The 24,356-nt window shown below is 57.5% G+C and overlaps 1 protein-coding gene across 1 annotated transcript; it reads right to left on the bottom strand.

The window, feature by feature from the left end:
* Positions 1-16: 16 nt before the first annotated feature.
* On the bottom strand, positions 17-24,356 carry ASIC4 (acid sensing ion channel subunit family member 4). Its single transcript, XM_020904711.2, has 10 exons — positions 22,009-24,356; positions 6,248-6,392; positions 6,032-6,159; positions 5,680-5,842; positions 5,112-5,168; positions 3,204-3,357; positions 1,643-1,734; positions 1,488-1,567; positions 1,068-1,172; positions 17-885 (listed from the first exon to the last, which is right to left on the bottom strand). The coding sequence occupies exons 1-10, from the start codon at positions 22,963-22,965 to the stop codon at positions 772-774; spliced, it is 1,995 nt and encodes a 664-aa protein (XP_020760370.2). The 5' UTR covers positions 22,966-24,356; the 3' UTR covers positions 17-771.

Genomic DNA, 24,356 nt, shown 5'->3' with positions numbered 1-24,356 from the left:
CACATACACACACAGAGAATTCTTAATGCCTCTTTATTCCCAATTTTGTCAGCACTTTATAAAACCAGATCAGAAGCAGAGAGGCCTGAGGAAGCCCCCTTTCCCACCCCCAAGCTCAGCCAAGGTCTGGAAGAGCTGCTGCTCCCTGTGGCGCAGGCTTCAGGGAGTGGAGTTGGGGCAGGGGAAACTGGGAGCTGGGCCAGGCCGGCTGGATCACCCACTCCCCTGCCGAAAGGGGAGCCGGGTCTGGAGCAGGGCAGGAAGCAGGACCAGCCCAGCTGTCCTGAGTCCTGGGGGCCTGCCCTCTCCTGCTGACACTGCAGGACTGGGGTCCTGGCTGTCCCTAAACTACCCACCCCGATCACCATTGTCCCACCCGCCTTCTACATTGGTACCCTGGTACCCTACCCCCACCCTGTCCCTGAATATATACAAATGTACAGAGGGTTCCACTCCTGGAGTGGGCCCCTTTTTCCTCCTCCCTCTTTCCTCCCCCACCCCTTCTCTCCTCCTCAGGGGCCCACGTCCTGATCTGCAGTTCTCCCTGGTCACCAGCCTGGGGTGGAGGGTGTGCACAAGAGGAAGCCTTGTGCAAAGCACCTGGTGCCAGGGTGAGTGAGAGGCCCCACCCTTCCAGTGGGCACTGCTCTCGCTCCCTCAGCCTTGGCGCCCACCCCCCCACCCCAGGCCTCCTGTTCTGGAAGCCGGAGTCCAGGGGGGGATCCAAGGAAGAGTCCCAGACTCCTGGGTCCTTTTGGACACAGCACCATCCTAGCAAGCGAAGTCTTCAAAGAGGCCTCCTGGGGGGCCGTGGGGGTGGTGGTGGTTGGGGAGCAGGCTGCTGGCACCCCCGCCTTCAGCCCGGCCCCGGCTTGGGCAGGGACTCTGCAAGGTGAAAAGGGAGGGGGACAGGGAGAGATGGAGTGGAGCCCCCAGGCCTCTCACAGACAGCCTTCCCTCGTCCGTGGGGGGCAGAGGCTCCAGGAACCCCACCCTGGAGGGCTAGGTCAGAGGTTATGGGGGGATTCAGTCCTGGGTGACAGCGCTGGCTGCATACTCATCCTCACCTGCTCCTTCAGCTCCTGAAGCCCCAAAGTGGAGATGCCCCCGGTGGAGGTCCGGAGGGGGGTCTTGGGACGACGCCACGCCCGCTTCAGTCGGTCCCAGGACACCTTTGGGTTCAGGGTGGGGGGACAGCAGTGGGCTCAGGAAACTTGCTAGAGGAGAAGGACGGGCCTCACCAGCCCCACTACATAGGACTTGCTGCCGCAGCAAACCCCCACCAGGACACCCCAGCCCTCCTCCCCCATCCCCCTTCTCTTTGCCCCTCCTTGCGCTCAGACCTTCTGGCCAGTCAAGGGAGGAGGGAGGGTTAGTAAAGAACCCTGAGCTTGACTTCCTGCCAGTCCAGGTGTACCAGAAAGCCTGCGGGCCTCTCTGCTTTCCCCCCAGCCCCTCCTCCTACCCACCAGGCCCCCGACCCTTGCCTCGTAGATGTAGTCGAGGATCTCCAGCAACGTGAGGATGCTGGCCCCGATGAACAGTCCCATCTGTCCCCCGAGGTCTCCTGGAGAGCACGAGAGCGGGGTCAGCGGGAGGAAGCTGGCTGCTCCATCCCCGTGCAATCACAGCCCAGGCTCACCCAGCAGGGCTGACAGGCCGTAGGCTGCTCGCTGCTCCATGGCTTCAGAGGTCAGGGCTTCAAAAAAGACATCGAGAACCAGGAAGTTCTCTCTGCAGAGACAGGAAGCAGGGTATCCCTGAGAGGCCATCGTCTCAAGGAGACAGCTGGCGGGACATCCCAGACCCAGCAGACCCAGATCTGAGGCCCCTGCACAGAGAAACTGGTGATCACCCCCAGGCTCCCAAAGGCTGTGAGGAGAAGCAGGCCCAGATTCCTGTCAGCTTCGTGTTCTGAGGGCTAGCAAAAGGCCTGGGAGGACAAAACTAAACTCCCAGGCCTGCCTTCCCTCCGGCCTTCTCTAAAAGAGCAATTAGCATTCACTTTGCCTCATCCCCGTACCTCTGTAGAATCTTCGTGTGTGTGGGTGTGCGTGCATGCTAATTCGCTTCAGTCATGTCTAACTCTTTGCAACCCTATGGACTATAGCCTGCCAGGCTCCTCTGTCCAAGGGATTCTCCAGGCAAGAATACTGGAATGGGTGGCTGTGGCCTCCTCCAGGGGATCTTCCTGACCCAGGGATCAAACCTGAGTCTCTTGTGTCTCCTGCATGGGCAAGCAGGTTCTTTACCCCTAGCTCCACCTGAGAAGCCCCACAGAACCTTCAGTGGCTCCCTATTACCCTGCAGTCCACTCCATAATTCCTCTTCCAGACTTTTAAGACTGCCTGTGATCCGCTGCACTGTACGTTCTTGTCCAAACTGCGCTCTTATCTGCTTCTCTCCACACAGCCTTCCTGACGCCCAGGCTGGTCTCCACAGCATCCCACACATCTCTAACTGGGATTCCCACCTCTCTCCTCTTCTCATGGACTCAAACTGGGGGTCCACAGAGGCCCAGCTCATGCTTCCCCCACTCCCCTTAACCCACCCACAGTCGTCTCTCCTAGGGGCCTAAAAACACTTTCAAACAAGGCCTCATCCACAAACTGTGGCGTGAGTTATAATCATCTCTGTCCCCACAGGGCCCAGCGCTGGGCCTGGCACTCAGAGGATGCTCAGCATTTGTAGATTGGATGCAGGATACCAGATCCAGGGCTCAGTGGGGCCACCTGTGGGCCACCTGGCTCCTACCCAATCCCTTCCAGTTTCTCTCCCTCTGCACAGAACTGGACATGCACCGAACAGTTCCCAGGTTTCTGGGGCAGAAAGACACGCAAACAGAGGGTTCTAAAACAGCAGGCTAATGCAACGATAGAGATACGGACAGCATGCTGTGGGAACTCAGATGAAAGGCATTTGGACTCAGAAGGGCTTCCCTGGAGGCGAAGACAAAGGATGTGACTTGGAGGGTGGGCAGGGGTTAGTTAGAAAAAAACAGATCAAGATCCTGAAAGGCATTCCTGGCAGAACGCTCATTATTAACAAAGCTGCAATCCATTCCTAGCCTCCATCATATACTAGACCTATTGAGGGTGGTCTCCATTACACACATACACACACACACACCAGACCTATTGAGGACGGTCTCCATTACACACACACACACACACACACACACACACACACACACATACACATACCGTATGTAGGTCTCGTTGCGATTGTATTTTCTTGCCAGGTACCGGGCCGAGCCCCTGTTGGGGATCCTGACCATGGAGATCTCTTTCCCGTAGCGGGTCAGATTGCAGGGGGTAGGACAGAAACACGGGCCTCCGGAGCCCCCACCCAGGGAGTCTGCAACACAGAGGCAGAGAGTGCAGTGGGGGAGGGAAGGACGGCCCAGAGGCCCACCAGCTCTTGGAAGGAAGCCTTGGGGTGGTCCTGAGGCAGCCATGCCCACACGGAGGGCCGGTTCTGACCAGCTCTGGCACCAGACAGGCTTCCTGGTTCAGTTTCAGACCATCCAAGAAAGTGGGCGGGGGCAGAACCCCCAGCACATTCTTTCTCCCTCTGCTGCCCAGCCCCGCGGGGCGGAGAGGTCGTCGTGGCTTAGAGGGAGGGCTCAGCCCACCTACCAGAGCTAATCAATCATGTGAGGCCACAGACACACGAGGGGCTTGGAGAAGATGCTGGGATGAATGGAATCAATGAATGTTTTTACATATGCCTATGGAAGAGTGGATGGATGGATGAGCAGATGAATGAACAGACAGAAGAACAGTGGGCAAGATCCCTGTGGCTCAGTGTACTGGGCTTTCCCTGTTCACCCCTTCAGATCCACTCTCCCCACCTTGCTCTGTCCCAGGAAGCTGATCTCTGCCAAATGCATCACCCAGACTCCCTGACCTCTGGTTTGGGGTAGAGTTTGCATCTCTCCTCTTGTGGCCTCAGCTCCCAGCTCCTGTCCATCTCGGACAGTCACAGGTCCCTCTCTGGGTGCCCCTAGTTCTGTGGAGTCTCACCCTTCCTTGTGGTCCCCTTATCCCCATTCATATCTGTTTCTTCATGAAACACTCTTCAGTCACCCCTTTGACAAATGAAGTTGTAGGACAGAGAAGGTGTGACTCAAGCCCACCCCTGCGGCTAGCATCTGGATTCCTCAGTGTGTTCCTGATCAGTCACCCTGAGTCTAGTCTTCCTCCTCTCTTCCTCCTCACCTTTCCATCCTCGCATCTCATCAGAGTCCCCTTTGTAAAAGCAGAAGACATTCTTGCCTGGCCTTAAGCCATTGTTGGCTTCCCAGGGCCTCCTCTGCGCTTACCATGCCCTCCTTTCTTCTCTGCCCTCCAGCCACACTGACCTTTCAGGGCCCCAGACTCATGTGTGCTCTCTCTGGCCACAAGTCTTAGCAAGAGCTGCTCCCACCACCTAGAAGTGTCCCCCTCTTCACCAGCCTGATTTCTCCACATCCTTCAAGCCTCAGCTCATACGTCACTTCCTCTGGAAATCCTCCCTGCCTGCCCAGGTGGGGCTGCCTGCCTTTGCTGGGGGCCCATAGAATCACTGAGGTTCCCCTACCCAAGGTCTAACAGGCTATATTGTGATGCCCATCCACACCCCTGCTGGGTAGTAAGCACCCCAGAGCAGGGCTCTCATTCCCATTCTTACCTCTGGCACCAGCGCAGGCTGTAAACATCTGTAGAATGAATAAATGAATGAATGAATGAAGCGTGGATCAGGTGAGATCTAAGGACAGAAGGGGTTGCCTTACCCACACTGACAGCCAGCAATGCACCTTTCCTCACACCAAGGGAGAAGTCACTTCCCTTTCCCGGAGAGGCAAGCTCATTTGCTGGACCAAGATGAGAAGCCCCACCCCTCACTCTCAGTTCCGGTTCTCGGCAACCTCCCACCCTGAGGCCTCCACTTACCCAAGTACCACACCTGCAAAGGTCCTCAGACCCCTGGAGGTATGGGATAAGGCTCAGCCCCCAGGAAAAACCCCAGGAGGAGACTGGGAGGGGAGGAGCCAAGGCAGTGAGGAGAAAGGTGGACAGAGAGGTGAAGAGGAGTGGGGCGGAGAGGCAGGGCGAGAAGGCAGCACGGACCCAGTGTGTGGTCGGCACACTCGATGTAGATATTTGGCGGGCAGATGGTCTCATTGCCTGAAAGGAGAGAAGATTATTCCTGGAGTCTATGGTTCCATCCACTCTCCACCCCAACATTCCCAAATGTGGGCACACATGTTCATGCGCACACATTTGGTTCTCTGCACATATATGTGAATGCATGAATGTGCACGTGTTTGTGCCTAGAAGCATGGAGATGTGTGCGTGCATATGTGCATGCAAGCCATGCACGCTTGCATGGACACGACTATGCACATGCATTTACATGCACGTGATGAAACACGTGCACACAACCCAAGTACACAAGTACAGATTACACAAGTACATGTATGCAGAAATACATAGTAACAGGCATAGATATATATGCATATGTGAAAACATGCACAAAATCCCAAACACATACCAGGTACCCTCACGTGGGTAGACACATGCACACATGTGGTCATACACATGCAGCTGCCCCCATGCACGTGAGCAGTGTTCTGCCCTCAGAGGTTCTGGAGCCTGGCAGGGTGGCACGGAGGGCTGGTGGGGGTGGGGTGCCCACCTGGCATGTGCACCATCCGGCAGTGGCAGCGCTGAAGCACGGCCTCCTTTTCACAGCGCAGCCGGCAGGCAGACACGCTGTAGGCTGAGTAGCCCTGAAGCTCAGGCTCCCCGAGCCCACTCTCTGCTCGGCAGTTGCCCCAGGGCTGGGGCAGGTAAGTCAGCTGAAGAGGCAGGGCACGATGGAGTCAAGCACAGAAGTCTCACCTGGCCCCCAGCACCCACAGCCCCAGCAAAGGCTGTGGAAGGGCTGGGGGGATGTGAGCTTCTGGAGGGCAGATCCGGTGAGCCTCCACTTCGGGCCCAAAGGCCCCACCCCAGGGCCAACCCAGGACGCAGTTGGGCGTGCTCACCCGCTGTTCCTGGCAGGACACAAAGGTCTGGAAGCCTGGGGACACGCCGAATCCCAGCTGGTGGATGTAGGGTGGCTCCTCCTGGCTGTGGATCTGCACTCGAATGCCCGCTTCAAATGATGTCTCATCTGCACAGTGAAGATGGGGTCCTTAGGAAACCTTCGTTGCAGGCAGAAGACCCTGGCTGGAGTCCCTGTCCCTTTCCCGCCTGCATACTTGTCTCTCTCCAGATGGGCAGGTACTCCTCCTGTTGAATGTCCAACATGATTTCCAGGCCGCTGCCCATGCCCCCCGCCCGGCTGGGCAGAGAGCTCTGCGGATCCGCGTTGAAGGTATAACACTTTCCATAGCGAGTATAGACCTGGCGTGAGAGAGAGGCAGGGCAGGGTGTGCAATGAAAGAGAACCCCTTAAGCTTTGGTGGTCTATAAGGGCCACCAGACCTGCCTGGTCACCCCTGTCCTATATCCCAGCAACCAACCTACAGCCCAGCCGCTCCCTCAAGTTCCATCTTTTCTACTGACATCCTCTCTTCAATGGTTAAAAGGCACCTTCAGCTTAATGGGGCTTCCCTGGTGGCTCAGCCAGTAAAGAATCTGCCCTGGGTCAGGAAGATCCCCTGGAGAAGGAAATTGCAACCCACTCCAGTATTCCTGTCTGGTAAATCCTATGCACAGAGGAGCCTGGTGGGCTACAGTCCGTGGGGTTGCACGAATGAGTGACCAACACTTTTACTTTTCTTTTCCAGCTTCATATATCAGTAGCAGAACTCTTGATGTTTTCCCAAATCCTGTCCCTGACTCCTTCTCCTCCTCTGAGTAAAGGGCCCTGCTCTCAACCTAGTTTCTAGGGTCGGAATCCCTGAAATTGCCTTCTCCCGGTAAGTTGGTTGCTGACATATGGAACAGGGGTGACCAGGCATCTAATCCAGCAGCCATCTTGGGCAATTCTACTTCCGAAATCTATTTAGAATCCATCCAGTTTCCTTCCATCTCATGTCCCACTTTCATTATCATCTGCCTCTGGCCATGGCGGCAGGCTCCTAACTAGTGTCCCTGCATCCGCCTTTGCCTCTCCCTTCCAAGTCAGACATGATTGAGCATTGGTGTGTTTAAGTTTTTTTCTGCCAAGCCATTCACAACACGGTAGCCAGAGTGTTCATTCTAAACTGCGGAGATCCAATCAAGTCATTTGCCATCTTAAAGCCCAACAACTGCTTCCCATTCCCCAGAGAATAAAGCCAAGTTCCCTCCTTGCCTGAAAGTATCCACAAGAGGTGACCTTTGCCTCTCTCCTGCTTTTCCACCCCCCAGATCTTCATGACAAATTCAAACTTATGGAGCAACCTCTCTCCCGGGGCCTTTGTTCATGCAGTTCCCTCTCCTGGAATGCTCCCTTCCACCCAGCTGGCATGGCCCAGCTGCTCATCTTTTAACCTGAGCTTAAGTGTCCCTTCAGATGCACACTCATAGGTCACACCCATGTTCACAGTGTCACCCTTCCTTGATCAGTGTGTTTGTGGGTTTGCTCAAAATACTCATCAAGACCTGAGATAAACTTGCTCATCTGTTTGTCTCCCTGAGCAGCAATCATCATCCCTCACTCGACTTCATGCTACACAAAGGCAGTGAGTCGAGCATCCCCAGTGCAGGGCACAAGGGATGCTTTAAGAAAAGACGACCCGCGCTGAACTGAAGCCCATCCCCGGTTTCCTCTGCGGCGAGTTCTCCCATATGGACACCAGATGGCGCCGGCGCCCCGGAGATGGAAGCCGAGACTCCGGCGGGGACAGAGCTGCGGTTGGGAGTTAGTTGCAAGCGACTGGGGTGGGGAGGAGGTTGAGGGAGGGAGGCAGATGGAAGTTCCCCCCTGCCGGGCTCACCCCACAGAGACCAGCCCCCGGGTCAAACCCATCACAGGCAGCACCTTCCCTGGGGGTAAGGAGGTCAGCGCACTCAATCTCTCTCTCTCTCTCCCCCTCTCCTCGGGAACATTTTCACTCTGCTGAAAGCTGGGAGGAGAGGCATGAGGAGGCCGTGTAAGGGAAAAGATTCCTAAACGCCTAGCTCCAGGGAAAGGGGAGGGCTGGGTTGAGGGCAGTGTGAGTGAAGAGTTCTAGGAACTGGGGGCCAGGGATGCCCCCGTAGTGGGGCAGGGTTGTCTCAACCTCCCATCTCTACTAGGTTAATGATCCTGCTAATTCTTCCCTCTCAGACAGTTCTATCACCCAAGCACCTCACCTCAGATTCTCAAAACAAAAGGACTCACGTAACAAGCACTGTGCAGTTTACGAAACAAGGCAACGTCTGCTGCCCCATTGCATCTCCTCGGCAACCCTGGTATCAGGTAGGTTTAATGAGCCTGATGATTACAGATGAGGAAGCCGCAGCTCAGAGAGGCGATGTGAGTTGCCCAAGGTCACACAACTAGTCAGTGGGAGAGGTGCAGCTGACTGAGATAGAACTCAGGGGTTCCCACCATCCAGTGCTGGCAACTGCCCCAACCCCAGCCTACCCCGCCCCAAGTCCCAGCCCCTGTCCCGGCCCCATCCAGCCAAAAGGAGACTGGAGTCTCAACACTCAACCCCTTTTCTTCCATCCCGCCTTCCCATTCACTGCAGTCCTCTACACCTTCCCTACTCTCTTTTCCATATCTGCTGCCTCTCGGTTCAGTCCCTCACCCGTCCCTCTACTCCACCTTCGCAGCCATGCCAGCTGCTGGGCTCCAGTCGTCACTGACCGTGTCCGTCACACCCCTGCCCCAGCTCCCTGCGGGGTGGCATCAGTGGGGCAGGAGTGGGCATGGCTGACAGCCCTAGAGCATTCGCTCTGCCCCAGGCACTGCGCTCAATGCTTCACAGGCTCTTTCCAATTCCAGTCAAATCTCACAGCCACCTGACATCCTGCAGATGAGGAAACTGAGGTCCCAAGGTTGGCTGATTTGCCAAGGTCTCCACGATCAGTGCTTCTTAAACTCTAATGTGCACACCGAGCACAAGCACCTAGAGGTCTTGTTAAAAGGTAGGTTCTAAAAAAAAAAAAAAAAAAAAAAAAGGTAGGTTCTGAGTCGGTAAACGTGTCTTGGGGAGCAGGACTGAGATTCTGCATTTCTAACAACCCACTGGTCTGCAGACCACGCTATGGGTCAAAAGTCCCTAGACAAAAGGGCCAGAGTCCAGCAAGACAGCCCAACTCTAGATCTGTGTTTTCACAACATGTCCCCAAAGGGAAGAGAGCTTTGAACAGGGCTGGGGGCAAGATCACTGGATCCTCAGTGGTATGGGAAAGGCAGAGGGGGGAGAATATGTAAGCATTTGCCCCAATTCTCAAAGCACTCACCCCCTTCCTATTTTGGGCCAAGCAGATGCTGGAATCAGCTTTTGATGCTGCAGCCATTTTTCAGTGTAGGCTCCAGGGGGGCAGCTAAACAAGGTACCAGGCTGCATGGGGAACCCTGGTAGGGAGCTGCTCACAAGTGCCCCCCCAGCATGCAGTGACTGACCCTGACCCCTGGGCACTGTCATGATCTCTCCCATGGGACCGTGGATTCCTTGAGGCTGGGAGCCCCCATTTCACTGTCTTGGTATCCCCAGTGCCTGCCAAGTCGCTTCAGTTGTGTCTAACTCTTTGCAACCCCGTGGACTGTAGCCTGCTAGCCTCCTCCTCTGTCCATGGGATCCTTTAGGCAAGAACACTGGAGTGGGTTGCCATGCCCTCCTCCAGGGGATCTTCCTGACCCAGGGATCGATCGAACCTGTGTCTCTTGAATCTGAACCTGGGTGGGGCCAGGGCTGCCTCCCTATCTGATCCTTCCACCACACACACACACACACAGACACAGACTACATGATACTGAGACTAGCCTTGTGCAGAGCAGAGCCAACTCGGAAGGCTTGGGCTCCAATGGCTTCAGATGGGGGTGGCTACCTGGTACCTCTGCCCTCGAGGAGACTGTGCAGGGAGAAGGTGACAAAGGAAGATGGGTGGAAGGACTCTGGGTCTGATGGACAATGCTCTGTAGGGAGTGGACAGGCCAGACTGGCAGGGCCAGGCCACCTGCACCGCCTGGGTCAGGCCCCACTGCTGGGCAGAGCAGAGTGTTGCCCTGGAGACAGTCCCTGGGCCAGGCAGGCAGCAGCGGGTGTAGCTGCCGGCTCCTAAGTGGCAGAACCCTGGTGGCAGCACAGTCCACAGCCTCTTCCATGGAGACGGCACAGCTGCTCAGCCACAAGGTCCCACTGGCTGCCCACTGCGCTCTCCCCAAGGACTGGCCCCAGAGGAGGGTGTGTGCACAGGAGTTGAGGCTCCAGAGTCCGGCCACGGAAAGAGGCATGTCCTGGGCCAGGATGTGCCCTGATGGACTGAGGGGCTATTTCCAGATCTGCCACCACTAGCCTCAGCCTTCAGCCTGTTCCCATCCCAGCAATACCTTCTTCTCCGGCCTGGTTCTCCCTCTTCTCAGCCCTCCCTTGCTCCCTGCCCTCATTCCTAGGTCTGCCCTCCTGGATGTGGGCGGAGCCCCTCTGGGCCTGGGCTGGACAGCTTCTAGACAGGGCTGTGTCCGCACTGCAGGCAGACCCCTGGACCCCTCCCCCAGCTTGCTTCCTGCCAGCTCTCTGCCTGTTCCTCGCCTTCAGCGCTGGCCTGGGTCTGTCTGCCTCTCCAGCCTCCCCATCCCTTGATCTCAGTTTGTCTCTCAAGCCTCTCTGCATCCTCTTGGGTCTTTCTCTGTCCTCAGCATCTGATCAATTATTCATCTGGCCTGTGTCTCTGCACCATGCCCTCTGTCTGCCTGTCCATCCCCCTGGCCTGGCCTTTTTCCCACTGGCCTGGGTACACCACCCCCTCCCCCCACCTCTCTGTTCTTTTGCCCATTGCATCTCTACCTGTTTGCTTTTTTGTCTATCCCCTAGACTAGGTATCCAGTGTCTTCCTCCTCTTGATTTTTCCCTGGGCCTGAAACCATCTCCCTGACCAAGAGTCCCTGCCCAGGTGTGCCTCCCTCCTTCTCCCTGCCTGCTTCTCCAGGTCTGCCCCAGATGGCGACCAATGACCAGAGACTGGGAGAGATCTGTCCACAGCGTGCTCCTCTGAGCGATGGCTTCTCTCTCAGCCCCTTGAGTTCCATCTGTCCACAGCTCCCATTGCCTTGGCTGGCTGGTATCCGCCCTCACCCCTTCCCACCCCCTCATCCTCCCTGCAGTCCTGGAGCCCACGGGGTTAACAGGCAATTAGCAGGGCCAGGGCTCAGAGCGGTAGGGGAGAGGGCTCTGGGCCTCCAGGAGATAAGAAGCAGCCAGGAGCAGCCGAGGCCGGGCTAATCCCAGCACTAATCTGCGGCCTGGGCTTTATCTCCATTGCCTTCTGGGCACCCTGCCTCTGCCAAGGCCTTGGCACCTCCTCCCCACCCCTCTTTTCCACGGCAGCTTTATCCCTTCAAATTCCATCAGCCCTCCCCTGATGTGGTCCAGCCCCATGCCTCTCACTTCAGCCCCTGGAACGAACTCCCCTTAATCAAGTGCTCAGGGACCCTGGGTAGCCAGTAGAGGGGTTATATTTTCATCTACCGTGGACCGTGACTAGCATCCCAGGTCAGATGGCTCTCCAGTCCCAGCTTCATTCAGGGGTGACCCAAGCATCCAGGTTCAAAGCCTCCTCCTTCTCTGTCCTCGCCAGGGAAGACAGTGCCAACTCAAAATGCCTGGGGTGTCTGCACTGGTCAGAACTGGGAGGTCACTCAGTCCAAATCCTCATTGTACAAAGGCCAAATCTAAAGCCTAGAGATGGCAAGGGACATACCTAAGGGCATATAGAAAAAAGAGGGCACATTCAGAACTAGAATGCAGCCCCCAGCCACCACTGGGCCCCAGCATTGTCCACTAACCCTCATTACCCACCCTGGAAGTCAGTAGACCCTGGTCCTAGGCCTCCCTCCACCAGTGACAGCTGTGTAATTTGGTTATTAAAGTGATTTACTGACTTCTTTGGTCCTCAGTTTCCTCATCTGTTGAGTGGGGATAGGAACTCCTGATCGTCTTATCTCACAGGTTGGTTATAAGTCTCAAAAGAGATGAAGTAGGTGAAAGGCATTTGCAAGGTAAAATCACATACATGAGGCCTCAATATTAGTTATAAGGGTGTTGTGGAGACCAGTAAGATCCAAACTAGGTCAGAGATTGGCCAGTGGATGTGGTGCTAGGAAAGGATCCACATAAGATTCATAAGGTGGAAAAATAGGTGCACATTTTGAAGTCTAACAGAATAGGGTTCAAATCCTGGCTCTGCCACCAACCTTGAACAAACAACCTTGGGTGGTGATTTAACCTCTCTGAGCCTCAGATTACTCTTCTGTAAAAGGGGTAATGGTAATTCCTCCTCCTGAGGTTCACAGTGAGGATCAGAGGTAAGTCCAGAGAGACGCATGCTAGGTGCTCTAGAAAGTGGGGGAGCCCAACTGGGGCAGCCATTTGACCTTGGATCCCTCCAGGGCCCGTTCTCACTGGGCACAATGCCCCTTGGTAAAGGCTGTCTCAGCAGTTGGGGGCGAGGATGAAATGCTGTCAAAGCAAACCCCCCAGGCTCTGAGATCTGGCTGTCCTACCAGAGGAGGGTGTAGGCCAGCAGCCCCACTGTCTGTGAGATTCGGGTTCAGTCATTTAACCTCTCTGACCCTCCATTTTTCTTCTGTAAAATGGGAATAATAATAGGCATCATCGGAGGTGTAATGAAAAAGAGAAAATGTATCGAATACATAAATAATAGCGACAGTTAACATTTATTCAGTGCTTACTCTGTGCCAAGCACAGTCCTAAGCCTTTTATATAAATTAACTCCTTGTGTACATGCATACTAAGGCACTTTAGTCGTGTCCAACTCTGTGCGACCCTACGGACTATAGCAGTCCATGGGGTTGCAAAGAGTCGGACACGACTGAGCGACTGAACTGAACTGATGGCCTATAGGACTGCTGGGCTCCTCTGTCCATGGGATTCTCCAGGCAAGAATACTGGAGTCAGTTGCCATGCCCTCCCCCAGGAGATCTTCCTGACCCAGGGACCTTAATTCTCACAAAAACCCTCCACTGGAGATGTCTTAACGTCTCCATTTTACAGACAAGACAATGGAAGACCAGAGAGGGTAAGGAGCAGGCCAGAGTCACGTGAGATAGCAGAGGAGGGGACCGAGTCAGGGGCATGGGACTCTGGGCTCAAGGCCACTGTGTCCTGGTACAGCCCCTAGGACTAGGAGGAGCTCGTGAAGCGGTGGGCGTTCACAGCAGGCTTACTTGTCCTACACTGGTCCTTGAGCCTGTGCAGGATGCCTGGCACTGTGCTTGCTGCTGGGGATAATTCAGAGAACAAAATCACTGGCTTCTGCCCTGGAGGAGTTGGCTGTTTGGCCCCAGAGGCATTTATTCATTCCCAAAGTGTTTGTTGAGCACCAGTGCTGGGAGCCAGGTGTACAACAGTGGAGAACAAAGCACAGAAAACCAACAATCCCCGGGACAAGCAAATGTTAGTAGCTGGGACGTGGGCTGTGATAGGGGGACGGATCCAAGTCCTATGACTGTGGAACAGGAATTCAACTTGGGTTGGAGAGTCAAGCTTCCCAGAGCAAGAGCACTCACCCACCCAGGAAGGGCATCTGATCACAGAACAGTCAGACCCAGAGAGCATACCCCCCCTACTCCACCCCCTTAAGGGATTCCCAAGGGGCACTAGTAGTAAAGAACCCACCTGCCAATGCAGAAGACATGAGATCCCTGGGTAGGGAAGATTCCCTGGAGGAGGACATGCAACCCACTCCAGTATTCTTGCGTGGAGAATCCCAAGGACAGAGGAACCTGGCGGGCTACGTCCACAGGGTTACAAAGAGTTGGACACAACTGAGGCGACTTAGCACGCACGACCCCCACCCCATAAGCCTGGCCCCCTCCCCTACCACAGGGACCATGACGCAGCACACCCCAGCCCCCGGCTCCCAGGTACTTTTCAAGGCGACTTCAAGGTAGAGGTGCTTGTGAGTCTAGCAGGAAATGGGTACGATGTTTGTTCAAATGTAAATGCATGAGCAGTGGTGGTGAAGTACCAGACAGTCAAGGCCTTGCGACTCCGGGCCGAGGCCGAGCAGGAGCACGTGAGGCCAGGGGAAAACAGGGCGATTTCAGGGAGCGCCTTGTCTCCACAGCGGAGGAGAGAGGGCGGCACCCGGGACCCAGGTAAACAGCCGGACCTGTTCCCAGTAGCGACCGCATTGGCCTTAAACTCTAGAAAGCCAGTCTTGCATAAGTGAAAGTCGCTCAGTCCCATCAACTGTGGCCCGCCAGGTTCCTCTGTCCCTGGAATTCTCCAGGCAAGAATACTGGAGTGGGTAGCCGTTCGCTTCTCCAGGGGATCGAACCCAGCTCTCCCGCATTGCAGGCGGATTTTTTTTTTTTTTTTTTAGCGTCTGAGCTTCCAGGGAAGGCCCCGTCTTGCAGGCAGGAATATATTGCATTTGTAACGAAGTCCCTCCCTGATGTTCCAGCCTTCGATGCAAAGTTAGTAGTTACTAGAGTTTGCTTGCACAGTGAATCGCACTCGTAGCCCGGCGGGCGTTTAGGAACTGGGGACGAGAAGGTGGTAGCGGCGGTGAAACAGTGGGTGTGCCATCGCCCCCACCTCGCGGGTGCACCGGAGCATCCAGGTCGGGCCCACGCGCACCCAGAGGGCCGCACCCACCGCCTGGCGCTCCTCGCCGCCTCTCTCGTCCCTCCCGCGGGGTAGGCATCCATCACGGAGCCTGGGCGCCCTCCCTCCCGTCTCCTCCGGGCTCCTCCGCTCTCCTCCCTGGGTTTGCCTCATTTGCATTCCCCCGGCTCCCGGCTCCTCGGCAAAGTGACCTCCGCACACAGCCGCGCCAAAGGCTTCCACCGCGGAGGGAGACCCCGCCTCCCGCCGCCCTCCTCGGCCGGGGACGGGCGGGGGCCCCAGCGGAGGGCTGCAGAGAGGAAGGCGGGGTGCCCAGGGCCGCGGAGGGACTCCGATGGGATTTGAACCTGCGGCCTCAGATCCTCAGCGGGGCGAGAGTGGGATGTGGAGGTAGCACATGCCGGCGAAGCTGTGCCCCCGAAATGGAACCCCTGCTGGGAACCCGGGCTCCCCGACACCCGTGTTTGCTTGCGCTGCACTCCCACTGGCGAGGAGCCAGCCCTCTACGGGGCCATCGCCCGAGGATCCCCTGCCCTTCCGGGGGCCTCCCCAGCCCCCCAGCCCCGCTCCCCTGGCCGCCGAGCCGCCTCCCCTCCCCCCGTTGGTATTTACACCTTTCACACATTTGTAAGCTATTATCCTGTCCACGCTTAGTCACCGCTGAGCCAAGCGCCACGGATTTAGCTCCTTTAATCTTTCCTCCTAAATCAATCCTCCATTTCCCCTTAATCATCCCGTGGCTCCTCTCTGAACTCTCTCGCTGCTGCCTCGGCGGCTGCAGCCTCTGCCTGTCTTTCTGGAACTGTTCCCCCTCTGACTCAAAATGGGTGTCCCAAGGGCATAGTGACCATTTGGGGGGTGGGTTGGATTTTCAGTGCTGCCTGGGGGCTGGGAGCCAGGGAAAAACTGCAGGCACCCCTCCCTTTTCTGGAAAACTGCACTCTGAAGCCTGTGATCTCCACCCCTGGGGGGGGGTCTCTGTCCTCCCACCCCATTCATGTGGGATGGCTCCAAGACCCTAAACCTCCTGCGGGATTTACCCCCTCCCTCCCCCAAAGAAAAAACCTCTTATGCCTCCTGTCTACGGTTCTGACTGTCCCCACCCTCTCTGCCTACTGCTCCAAGGAGGTAGCATTACTGCGAGAGCCTGGAAGGGCAGGAAACACTGATAACTCAGCCTGAAGCTGCCCTCTCACCCCCCTCCTCCAGGGAGGCTATCCATCTCTCGAGACCACCCTGAGTCTTCACCCGCCTTCACCCCCCCCCCTCCTCCCGGGGGACTCACTGACTCAAGGGCCCCAAACTGAGCAGCCTTGAAGCTCTACACTCGGAGTGCTCCTTGAGGTCTTCATGCCTCCCAGCCCAGCCCCACCCCCCGCCCCAATCCCTGATCTCTTCTGCCCCTAGCCTGGGCTTGGCGGCGGAGTCGGCCCTGCCACCAGCCAGCAGAGGGAACGTAAGGGCGGGAGTGGGGGGCCCGGAAGGAGCACAGGTAGGGGAGACAGAGGGAAGACACGAATGCGGGGGCCATTTCTTCAAATGCTAATCAGCATCTTCCGGCAGTGCCACAAGAAGCTGAGCTGATAATGAGCCCAGCTCGGGGCTGATTCCTGATTAATAAAGAGGCCACCGGGCTGCTGAGTGGGGCCGGGTGGGGCACGGCCCTCCCCGGGTCTGCACGGCCCTTGCAGACCAGCCCTGGGTAACAGTAACAGTGCCTGCTCGCGGTGTCTGGGCCACGGCACTCAAATCCCCCGCAGCAACGCCACTAGCCAATGGGAGGTACCCAGGCTGAGAGCGCCCCCTTCAGGTGGGCCAGAGGGGCAGCAGCCAATGATGGGGCCCACGGTGGGGAGGGCAGGCTCACTGAGTTCTGCAATCCAAGTTGTAGGTAGCCCTTGGAATTATTTTTTTAATCAAGAAATTTTTAATTAAAGTAATCAAGACTCTCGGCTTCTCTGAACAAATGGGAAACCCCCCCTCACCTTCCTGACACCGGGCATCCTGACCCGAGGGCAACAGTTATGTGAGGCTGAGAAGCTGTTGCTCCCTTCAAAGGTAAGTGACCATCCCTTCTCACCCCCCAACCCTTCCCTACTGGGTGAAAGGCAGGACCAACCCTGAACTAGATGTTGAGTTAAATGTTCTCCCGGTTCTTGTCTCGGGAGAAGGTGGGGCTGGAGGGCACAGAGGGCTGGACTGGCAGTGAGGGTCAGAGGCAAGTTCATATGGTAGATGAGTGCCCTGGACCAAGCTCAGCCGGAAGCCTCTCGCCTCCTGCGTCAAGGGGGCGAGGAGGGGCAGCCTTCGGGCAAAGGTATGGAGCTGGGATGTCTGCAGAGGAGCCCCTGCTACAATCAAAGAGCGGGTGTGGAGACTGTCAGTACTGGCCTGACCATACCAGAGAAGGGGGTACTGGCTTGACCGCACTGTGAAAGGGGCGGGTTCAGGTGGAAGCTTGGATTGAAGGCAGGAGATGGTGGAGGAGCCTCCAACTAGGGGCTGGAGCAGCCAGAGAGTGATCGAGGGCGACTTGCTGCTCCCTCTGCCTCCGAGCCATCCTGATGGCAGCTGGGGTGGGGCTGGGAGAGGAGGGAAGAGGGCAGGGAGGGGGACTGCCCAGCTGGAAGAGGCCTTGTCTAATTGTGCCTGATTAGTAGAGAGGAAGAGAACAGGGCGAGTGATTAATAGTCACGGCAGTCACCAGCACGTGGGGAAGGAGGGTTGGGAGGGGGAGGGAAGTCTGAGAGGGGATAGAGACAGGGAAGCGCACACAGGTCCCCAGTCACCTGGCCCTCCAGGGGGCTGCCCAGACCCCAAAGGACAAACTGAGATGAGCTGGCCTCCCTCTACCTCCTCACGGATTCTCCACCTTCCCTGTGCCTCAGTTTCCCAGACAACAGAACAGAAAAGACCAAGGTCACATCCTATACCTGGGAAGTAAGGTGTACCTGCTCACGTGGTGAGCAGACACCTCGATGTCCCAAGGCACAGGCCCCATCCTTGGCTCAACCTGGAACCTTAGTAGACGGCCAGACTTCTGATCACAGCCCACCGCTACCACTTCATATCCTTTGACGCCAGTTGGAAAGCCTACCCTCCCCAACCTGGCAGCTTGAACCCCGTCCCCACAACCACCTGGAGCCCCACTGTCCGATACTGCAGTCACTGGCCATGTTCGGCTGTTTGAATGGAATGTTGGTCCTCCATGCTAATCACACCGCAGATGCTCCCTGGCCAGTGTGGCTAATGATGACCACCGTGGATAGCACAGATTCAGGATGTTTCCATCATCACAGAGTGTTCTGTGGTTCAGCATAGATTGCAAGTGTGTGCACTCCTTTGCACGCACACAAGTAACTGAATCTTGGGAAGGAGTGGGGAGCATGGGGATGCTATGACAGAGGTGGGGTGCGGGCTTGAGGGTCAGAAGAGGAGCAAGGCTAGGTGGTGGAGAGCAGCGAAGATGCCAGCACATGGGTTGGAAAACAGCAGGTGGTGCTGGGAACAGTCAGGTTAAGGAGGGCCAGGAGCTGGGGTGGTGGCGTTTCTAACAGCTGACACTCTGAGTGCACACTACGTGTGTGTGTGTGTGTGAGCCAGGCAGTGGACTAAGCCCTTTACAGCCATCTCTTTTGATTATCACAACCACCCAATTTTTTTTTTAGGTTCTACTATTGTTTTTAACGAATACAGAAGTGTATGCTCACAGCAGCTTTCTGACTTCTCCAAGGCCACACAGCCAAGGTTCGAATCCAGGCAGTCTGGCTCCAGAACCCACACACTTGATTGCTTCACCATACAATCCCCAGATGAGAGGAGATGCTGAGTTTTAGAGCTGCATTTTACAGCTGAAGAAACGAAGCCTAGGGAGAAAGAGTGATTTCTGCCTTCTAGTAAGTGGGCAGGCTCAGAGCAAGCCGCAGCCAGGGAAAGTATAGATGGGGCTTGGCACACTGGGGTGGGGGAGCCGATGGTGGTAGGAATCGAGGAGGAAGAGAGAGTATATAGGTGGTGATGGAAGGAGGAGGTGGTGGTGGGAGTGGGTTGGTATGAGACTGGGTGAGGCGGGGGGGCAGAAAAGAGAAGAGATGGGGTGAGCTAGGTGGAGGCGCGTATGGGTGGAGAGGTGGGAGCATCCCCCACCACCCAGGAGCCCTCTCCTCTCTCTCAACCCTCTCCCCTCCTCCCCAGACCTAGCCCAGCCTGCCTCATCCCTTTTAAGCCTTCCCAGCCCTCTTCAGCAGAGTGCCTCTCCGAACCCTGGCTCTCACTATCCATGTACCTCGTTTGGCAATTAATCCTGGCGCCTCCTGACACTGCTTGCATGGCTGGTTAACTCTTGCATGGTTGGTTAAGCTCTGAAGTCTCCCCGTCCCCGCCCCACCACGAGACTGGAGGCTGCTTGAGGACAGGGACTGGGGACCAGGGCTCCCCCATTCTTTGCCCCCACAGCACGTGGCAGGGAGCCTGGCACATAGCAGGTGCTCAGAATTCCGTGTTGATTGAGTGACTGGCTGGAAGTCGATGAGGGGACATTATGGAGCCAGGGGTAAGAGCGATGGCAGTGGTAACAGAAGCAAGAGCTGCAGCTGAGGGGACTGGGGGAGGGTGCATTACCCAGAGTAAAAATAGGCTGGAAAATGTGACATTTATTAACTTAGATTCGGAGGAAAGGTCACAGCAGAGTGGGGAGTGGGAAGGAGAAAACGGGGAAAGCAGCAGAAAACACACACCAGCCCCTTACCCATGCCCCATCCATCGCTGTCACTGTCTGTCTCAGCACCCATGGACTGGAGGTTCCCATCACTGATCCCTGTACCCGTCTCCCCTCCATGGATCCCAAATCCCCATCGTGGGCTCCATATTCTCACCATAGAGTCTACTGTGACCTCACGTCCCCATCAGAGAGCCTGATGTCTTTGTCTCTCCATACCCCTTCTCCAGTCTTGCCCACACAGCACACTCCCAGTTTCCCCATTGCCATGGATCCTCCCATCCCAACCATAATGCCAGACCGTGGTAAACTGCCAATAAGGACTCAGCCCTAGAATGCCAGGTCCAGGGAAGAGTTCCACTTGGCAGATGGGGGTTGAGGTTTGGGAGAAGGGTACGGGGCCTAGGCTGGGTGGGGGGACAGGTGGGTCCAAGGGACATTCCTCTCCCCCAGTGCGGGCTCTGCTCCTCCACCCCTCACTGTCCTGCTGCAGCCAGAGCAGAGAACCACAGTTTTCAGTCCTTTTCTCTTCATTGCAAAGGGCCTGTGGGAGATCCACCCTCAGCCGTGCCTGGCCATCCCCACATTCAAAGGGACTCACCAGCTTTGATCCCGGGACTCCCCATTCCCACGTCCTGCAGGCGTGTCTCCCTTCCCTGGAGGCCAGGCAGGAAACTCCGGCCTCCCTCACCTTGCTTCCTTGACCCCTATCTCTCCCTCCCCACTGAGGTTTCATCACTCTTCCCCTTTTCCTTCCACCCCTGCACTGGGGCCTGGGACACAAACTCCCACTCAGGGACACAAAGCCCCCATTGATTTCTGCCCCAACAACACCTGCTGACACTGGGCTCTGTCCCCCCACCAACCCGGAGGGGTGGGGATGTCGCAGGAGGAGCCCCTGGGACCCGAGAGGCCACATTCACACACTTCTTAGGGACAATCGCTTTGAGAGCAGTGATTTTTCCTGGAGGAAGGGGTGTGTGGTTGGACCACAAGGCCAGCGCCCACCCGCCCCCATTCCTCTCTCAGCACAGTCCTCCTTCTCGTCCCTTCCTCCATTTCCACCCCACTGCCCCCACCTCACGGCAGGAGGACCCCGAGGCTGCAGGCTTGGTGGGGGCAGGAACATGGCTGGAGCATATTTCCTGGTGCTACTGAGGCAGTGAGTGAAGGAGACCCTGGGTGGGGAGCCCCGGGTCATGACAAGGAAGAGCACCCCATTTGGGGCTGGCTTTAAAGCCTGGGCTGGACGGGCACCATGTTGATGCCATGTATTTGCATATGTGTTGGGCACGGTCACAAGAATGAAAACACACTCCCCACACTCCACACATACATAATGCCGGGAGTAAACTGGACCGGGGACAGCATCTCAAGCCCTGGCAATTACAGACACAGCCTGTGACTGTGGGTGAATGGAGCACCAACAGACAGACAGCATACAAGACACACACACCCCCACACACACCTCACACACCTGGATTATGGGAGGTGTGCATGGGCGGGTGGCCCCACGCCTCCATGTGAGAGTGTGTGTGTCTCCGCGTGCATTCACACATACGCGAGACAGGGAGCTGGGGCTGACATAGCTGGGGTCACAAGGTGGGTCGGTATCCAGGGGGTGACCCTGTCTTGGGCAGCTGAGTAAGGGCTGGGCTGTGGGCACGTGGATGAGTAGCTCTCTGGATGTGTGCGTGGGTGTGCAGGTGTGCACACGAGTGTGGCGACAGGGACGCTGAGTGTGTGTGAGAGTGTGCAGGAACTATGTCCCCATGCAGTAGGTGTGCATGTGCATGTGTGTACACGTGTGTGTGTGTTGTACGCACGTGTGTGCTGGGGGCAGCAGTGAGGGTGAGCCACACTCGTAAGAGTGAATGAGTGATTCTCAGTGTAAGAGCCAGAGCCAGGCAAGGGAGCAGCAAGAACCAGGAAACAGAGGGAGGGCCTGGGCAGCCGGAGAAGCTGGGAGCATGAAAGAGGGATGTGTGAGGGAGTTCGTGAAAGGGGGTGTGTGTGAGAGACACAGAGACGGCGAGAGACACTGGCATCCAGTGTCTGCGAAGATCGGCTCTATCCAGTCTGCCAGCCGGGTCGGCTCCCCCAGATGCAGCCCCGAGTCCCTCCCTTGCTGGAGCCCCCAGATACGCTCTCCCCAACGCTCTTGTTTGGTGGGGGGGAGAAAAATCCAGCGGCCACAGAAGAAAAGGGGAGTAAGAGAAAAGCAGGGGTCAGTTGGTCTGGCCATGGCCTGGTGCATCCCTTCCCAGCAAGCTGACTGGCTTCCGGGCCCCCCCAGGCCCATCCCAGGACCCCTGGGCCCCCAGACCCTGGCGCTGCGGCAGCAGGAGAGCCAGCGGAGGAGCAGCAGCAGCGGCTGGGTAAGCCCCCAGGAGCGTCCACTGCTCCCCGCCGGGGAGCCCCGAGGGAAACACCAGGCTGGGGGGTGACACGAGGCCAGCCTCTGGCAGCGGAAGGAGGGAAAGCCCTGTCGAGGATACCCTGCGCGCCACCCGCACCCCCACCGCCAGCCTCCAGCCACCCCGGGCCGGCCAGGCCGCCTGGCAGGACTCACCACGGAGAAGTTGCTGGCAGAGCAGTGGTGGCCGCTGAAGTTGCAGCTCTTGAGCATGTCGGCGAGCTGGTGGCCGGTGCGGTTGAGGATGTCTACCATGTCGGGCTCCGGGTAGCGCAAGCCAGCGGCACGGTGCCCATCCCGGTCTTTGGGGGGCAGCCCGGTCAGGTTGGCCAGGTGGAAGATGTCGGCGTCGCTGAGGGCCGAATGCCGGAAGCGGTTGATGTTGCAGAGGGTGACGGCGGGGAAGCCAGCTGCCGGGGCTGGGGCAGCGGGGTCCATCACCACCAGGTGAGGCCGGGTCAGGTAGCCCCGGGCCAGGCCGGCCGCCTGGTACAGGAAGGCAGCCAGAGAGGTGAGGAGGGCCAGTGCCCAGAGGGTTCTCCGCAGTCCATGGGGGCCTGGGCCACAGGCCCGGCCCAGCCCATGCAGAGTGCTGGTGCTGGCGAAGGTGGCCAGGTCCCGGGGGGCTGCTGCCCCCTGAGCGGCCCCCAGGAGGCTCTGCTCATCCCCTGCCTCCTTCTCCTTGGGTTTCGCATCCTCCTCTGCAAATTTGATTTTGCACACAATCTCGATCGGCATCTGTCCCCAGATGCTGGGACCAGCCGGAGCCTTCCTGCCCCTGTCCCTCCCTGGCCAGCAGCCCCCGGTGCCCTCCGGAGTGGCGGCGCTGGCAGCAGCGGCTCTTCTAAACTCAGGGCAAACGGGGAAGAGGATGGGGACAGGGTGGGGGCCCGAGGTGGGGGAGTCACTCCCACTCCCAGCAGCTCCGCAGCCCTGGTGATGCCTCTGCCTCTGCCGCCGCTTGTCTCTCTCCTCGATCGTCTCCTTGTGGCTTCCCTTATCAGCACCAGCACAGCTGTCAGCCCCTGCGTGTGTCCCTGCGAGCGAGCGAGTGAGCGAGGGAGCGAGCGCTGCTCCGCCACGCCGTGCAGCCCCAGCCGCTCCGCTCAGCATGTGCTCCGGAGCCCACCCCGTGCTTAATAATTCAGGACATGTCAACAGCGTTTCACCGGCGGCACGGGCGGCAGGAGCCAGGCCAGGCGAGGGGGGCAGCCCCCAGCCCCAGACAGGGATCTCCGGGCCCTGCCTGGGACCTCGTCGGGAGGCCCCCAAACTCTTGCTACACCCTCGTCACGCGTGGGGTCCCCACCTGGTCCCACTCCCAGGCCACCAGGGAAGAGGTTTGCACCCAGAGTCCTTAGCTTATTCTGCCACTTTTCTGGACCACACCCTGAGAAGGGTCAGCCAACTCCATCCCCCCCCTCCTGGCCTCCCTGACTCCTAACAGCAGCACCCAACCATCACCTGACCTCGCTACCCTACTCACAGCACCTTCCAGAGAACTCCTCAGGAAAGCCACTTGTTTGAATGAGGGAGGGGAGGGGAGGGTAGTGAACGGCAGGCAAGACAGACAAGGGGTCAGTGATGGCTCCATCCAGATACTTGACTTCCTTAGAGCTTTGCTCCGGACTTAACATCCACCATGCCTCTGCCTGCGCTCCGATTTTGGCCGCCCTCTCCCCCACTTCATCTCCATCCCCAAACTCAGTCTCTCGTGTGTCTGTGATAGAGGGCACCCTGGCTGGCATAAACATCTGTGGCCACTTTGTCTCCCCAAATATTTCCAAAATCCCTTGCCACAGCCAGGCCTGTGGTGGGGGTGGGGGAACGTGTTGGGTGGCCAGGCCAGGGAGCAGAGGCGGTATGATGTGGGGGAAAGGGTATGGCATGGAGGTCAGGAAGAGCCCAAATGGGGGTTCTGGAGGAAGCACAGATGTGCTGGGTTTGAATTGGAGGGAATGCAGTCCTAAAGAAGCAGGCACAGGGGGTGCCAGGCAAAGGGGCAGGGGAGCGCTGGGGTGGCTGCGCCTCGCAGAGGAGAGGCAGGATGGGGCCCGTGGTGGCTGGCCCAGAAGGGATGATGCCGGGGTACCCCCAAGGTGGAGTGGTCACAGTGAGCTGCCTGTGCCCTGGAGGGGGGAGCTGTGCGAGAGTGAAGCCCTCATGGGAGAGGAAGCACTTGTCCCCTAGAGGAAAGGGGGGGCCTGATTAATCGGGGCGCTAATGAGCAGCAGGGAGAGGAAGCTCAGAGGGGCGGGGAAGGCGGCTCCATCGATCCGAGCCGTGGAACCAGCAGCTGAAAAAAAAAAGTGAGAAGGGAATCGATCTGAGGGAAACGGCAGCAGCCGGGGATTAGAGCCTGAGGTCCACCCACTGCCCAGCGGCCACCCCTCCCCTGCGGCAGGCCTGCCTTACCCCAGAAAGGGGCCCAGGAGTGGCTCCCCAGGGGGGCAGGGAATGGCTCTACACACCCTTGGCTGCAAGCCCAGGTCAGGCCATGTCCA

Source organism: Odocoileus virginianus, chromosome 30 (assembly GCF_023699985.2).
Source record: "Odocoileus virginianus isolate 20LAN1187 ecotype Illinois chromosome 30, Ovbor_1.2, whole genome shotgun sequence".
NCBI lineage: Eukaryota > Metazoa > Chordata > Mammalia > Artiodactyla > Cervidae > Odocoileus > Odocoileus virginianus.
This window is presented reverse-complemented; position numbering and strand designations above follow the sequence as displayed.

Bases quoted from the DNA above. Each gene is read 5' to 3' on its own strand.
- ASIC4 (XM_020904711.2), bottom strand. From the start codon at position 22,965: ATGCTGAGCGGAGCGGCTGGGGCTGCACGGCGTGGCGGAGCAGCGCTC. The intron at 3,358-5,111 runs GTCCGTGCTGCC...TCTGTGTTGCAG, and splicing joins GTGTGCCGACCACACACTGG to ACTCCCTGGGTGGGGGCTCC. The intron at 1,735-3,203 runs GTATGTGTATGT...CTGTCTCTGCAG, and splicing joins CGCAACGAGACCTACATACG to AGAGAACTTCCTGGTTCTCG.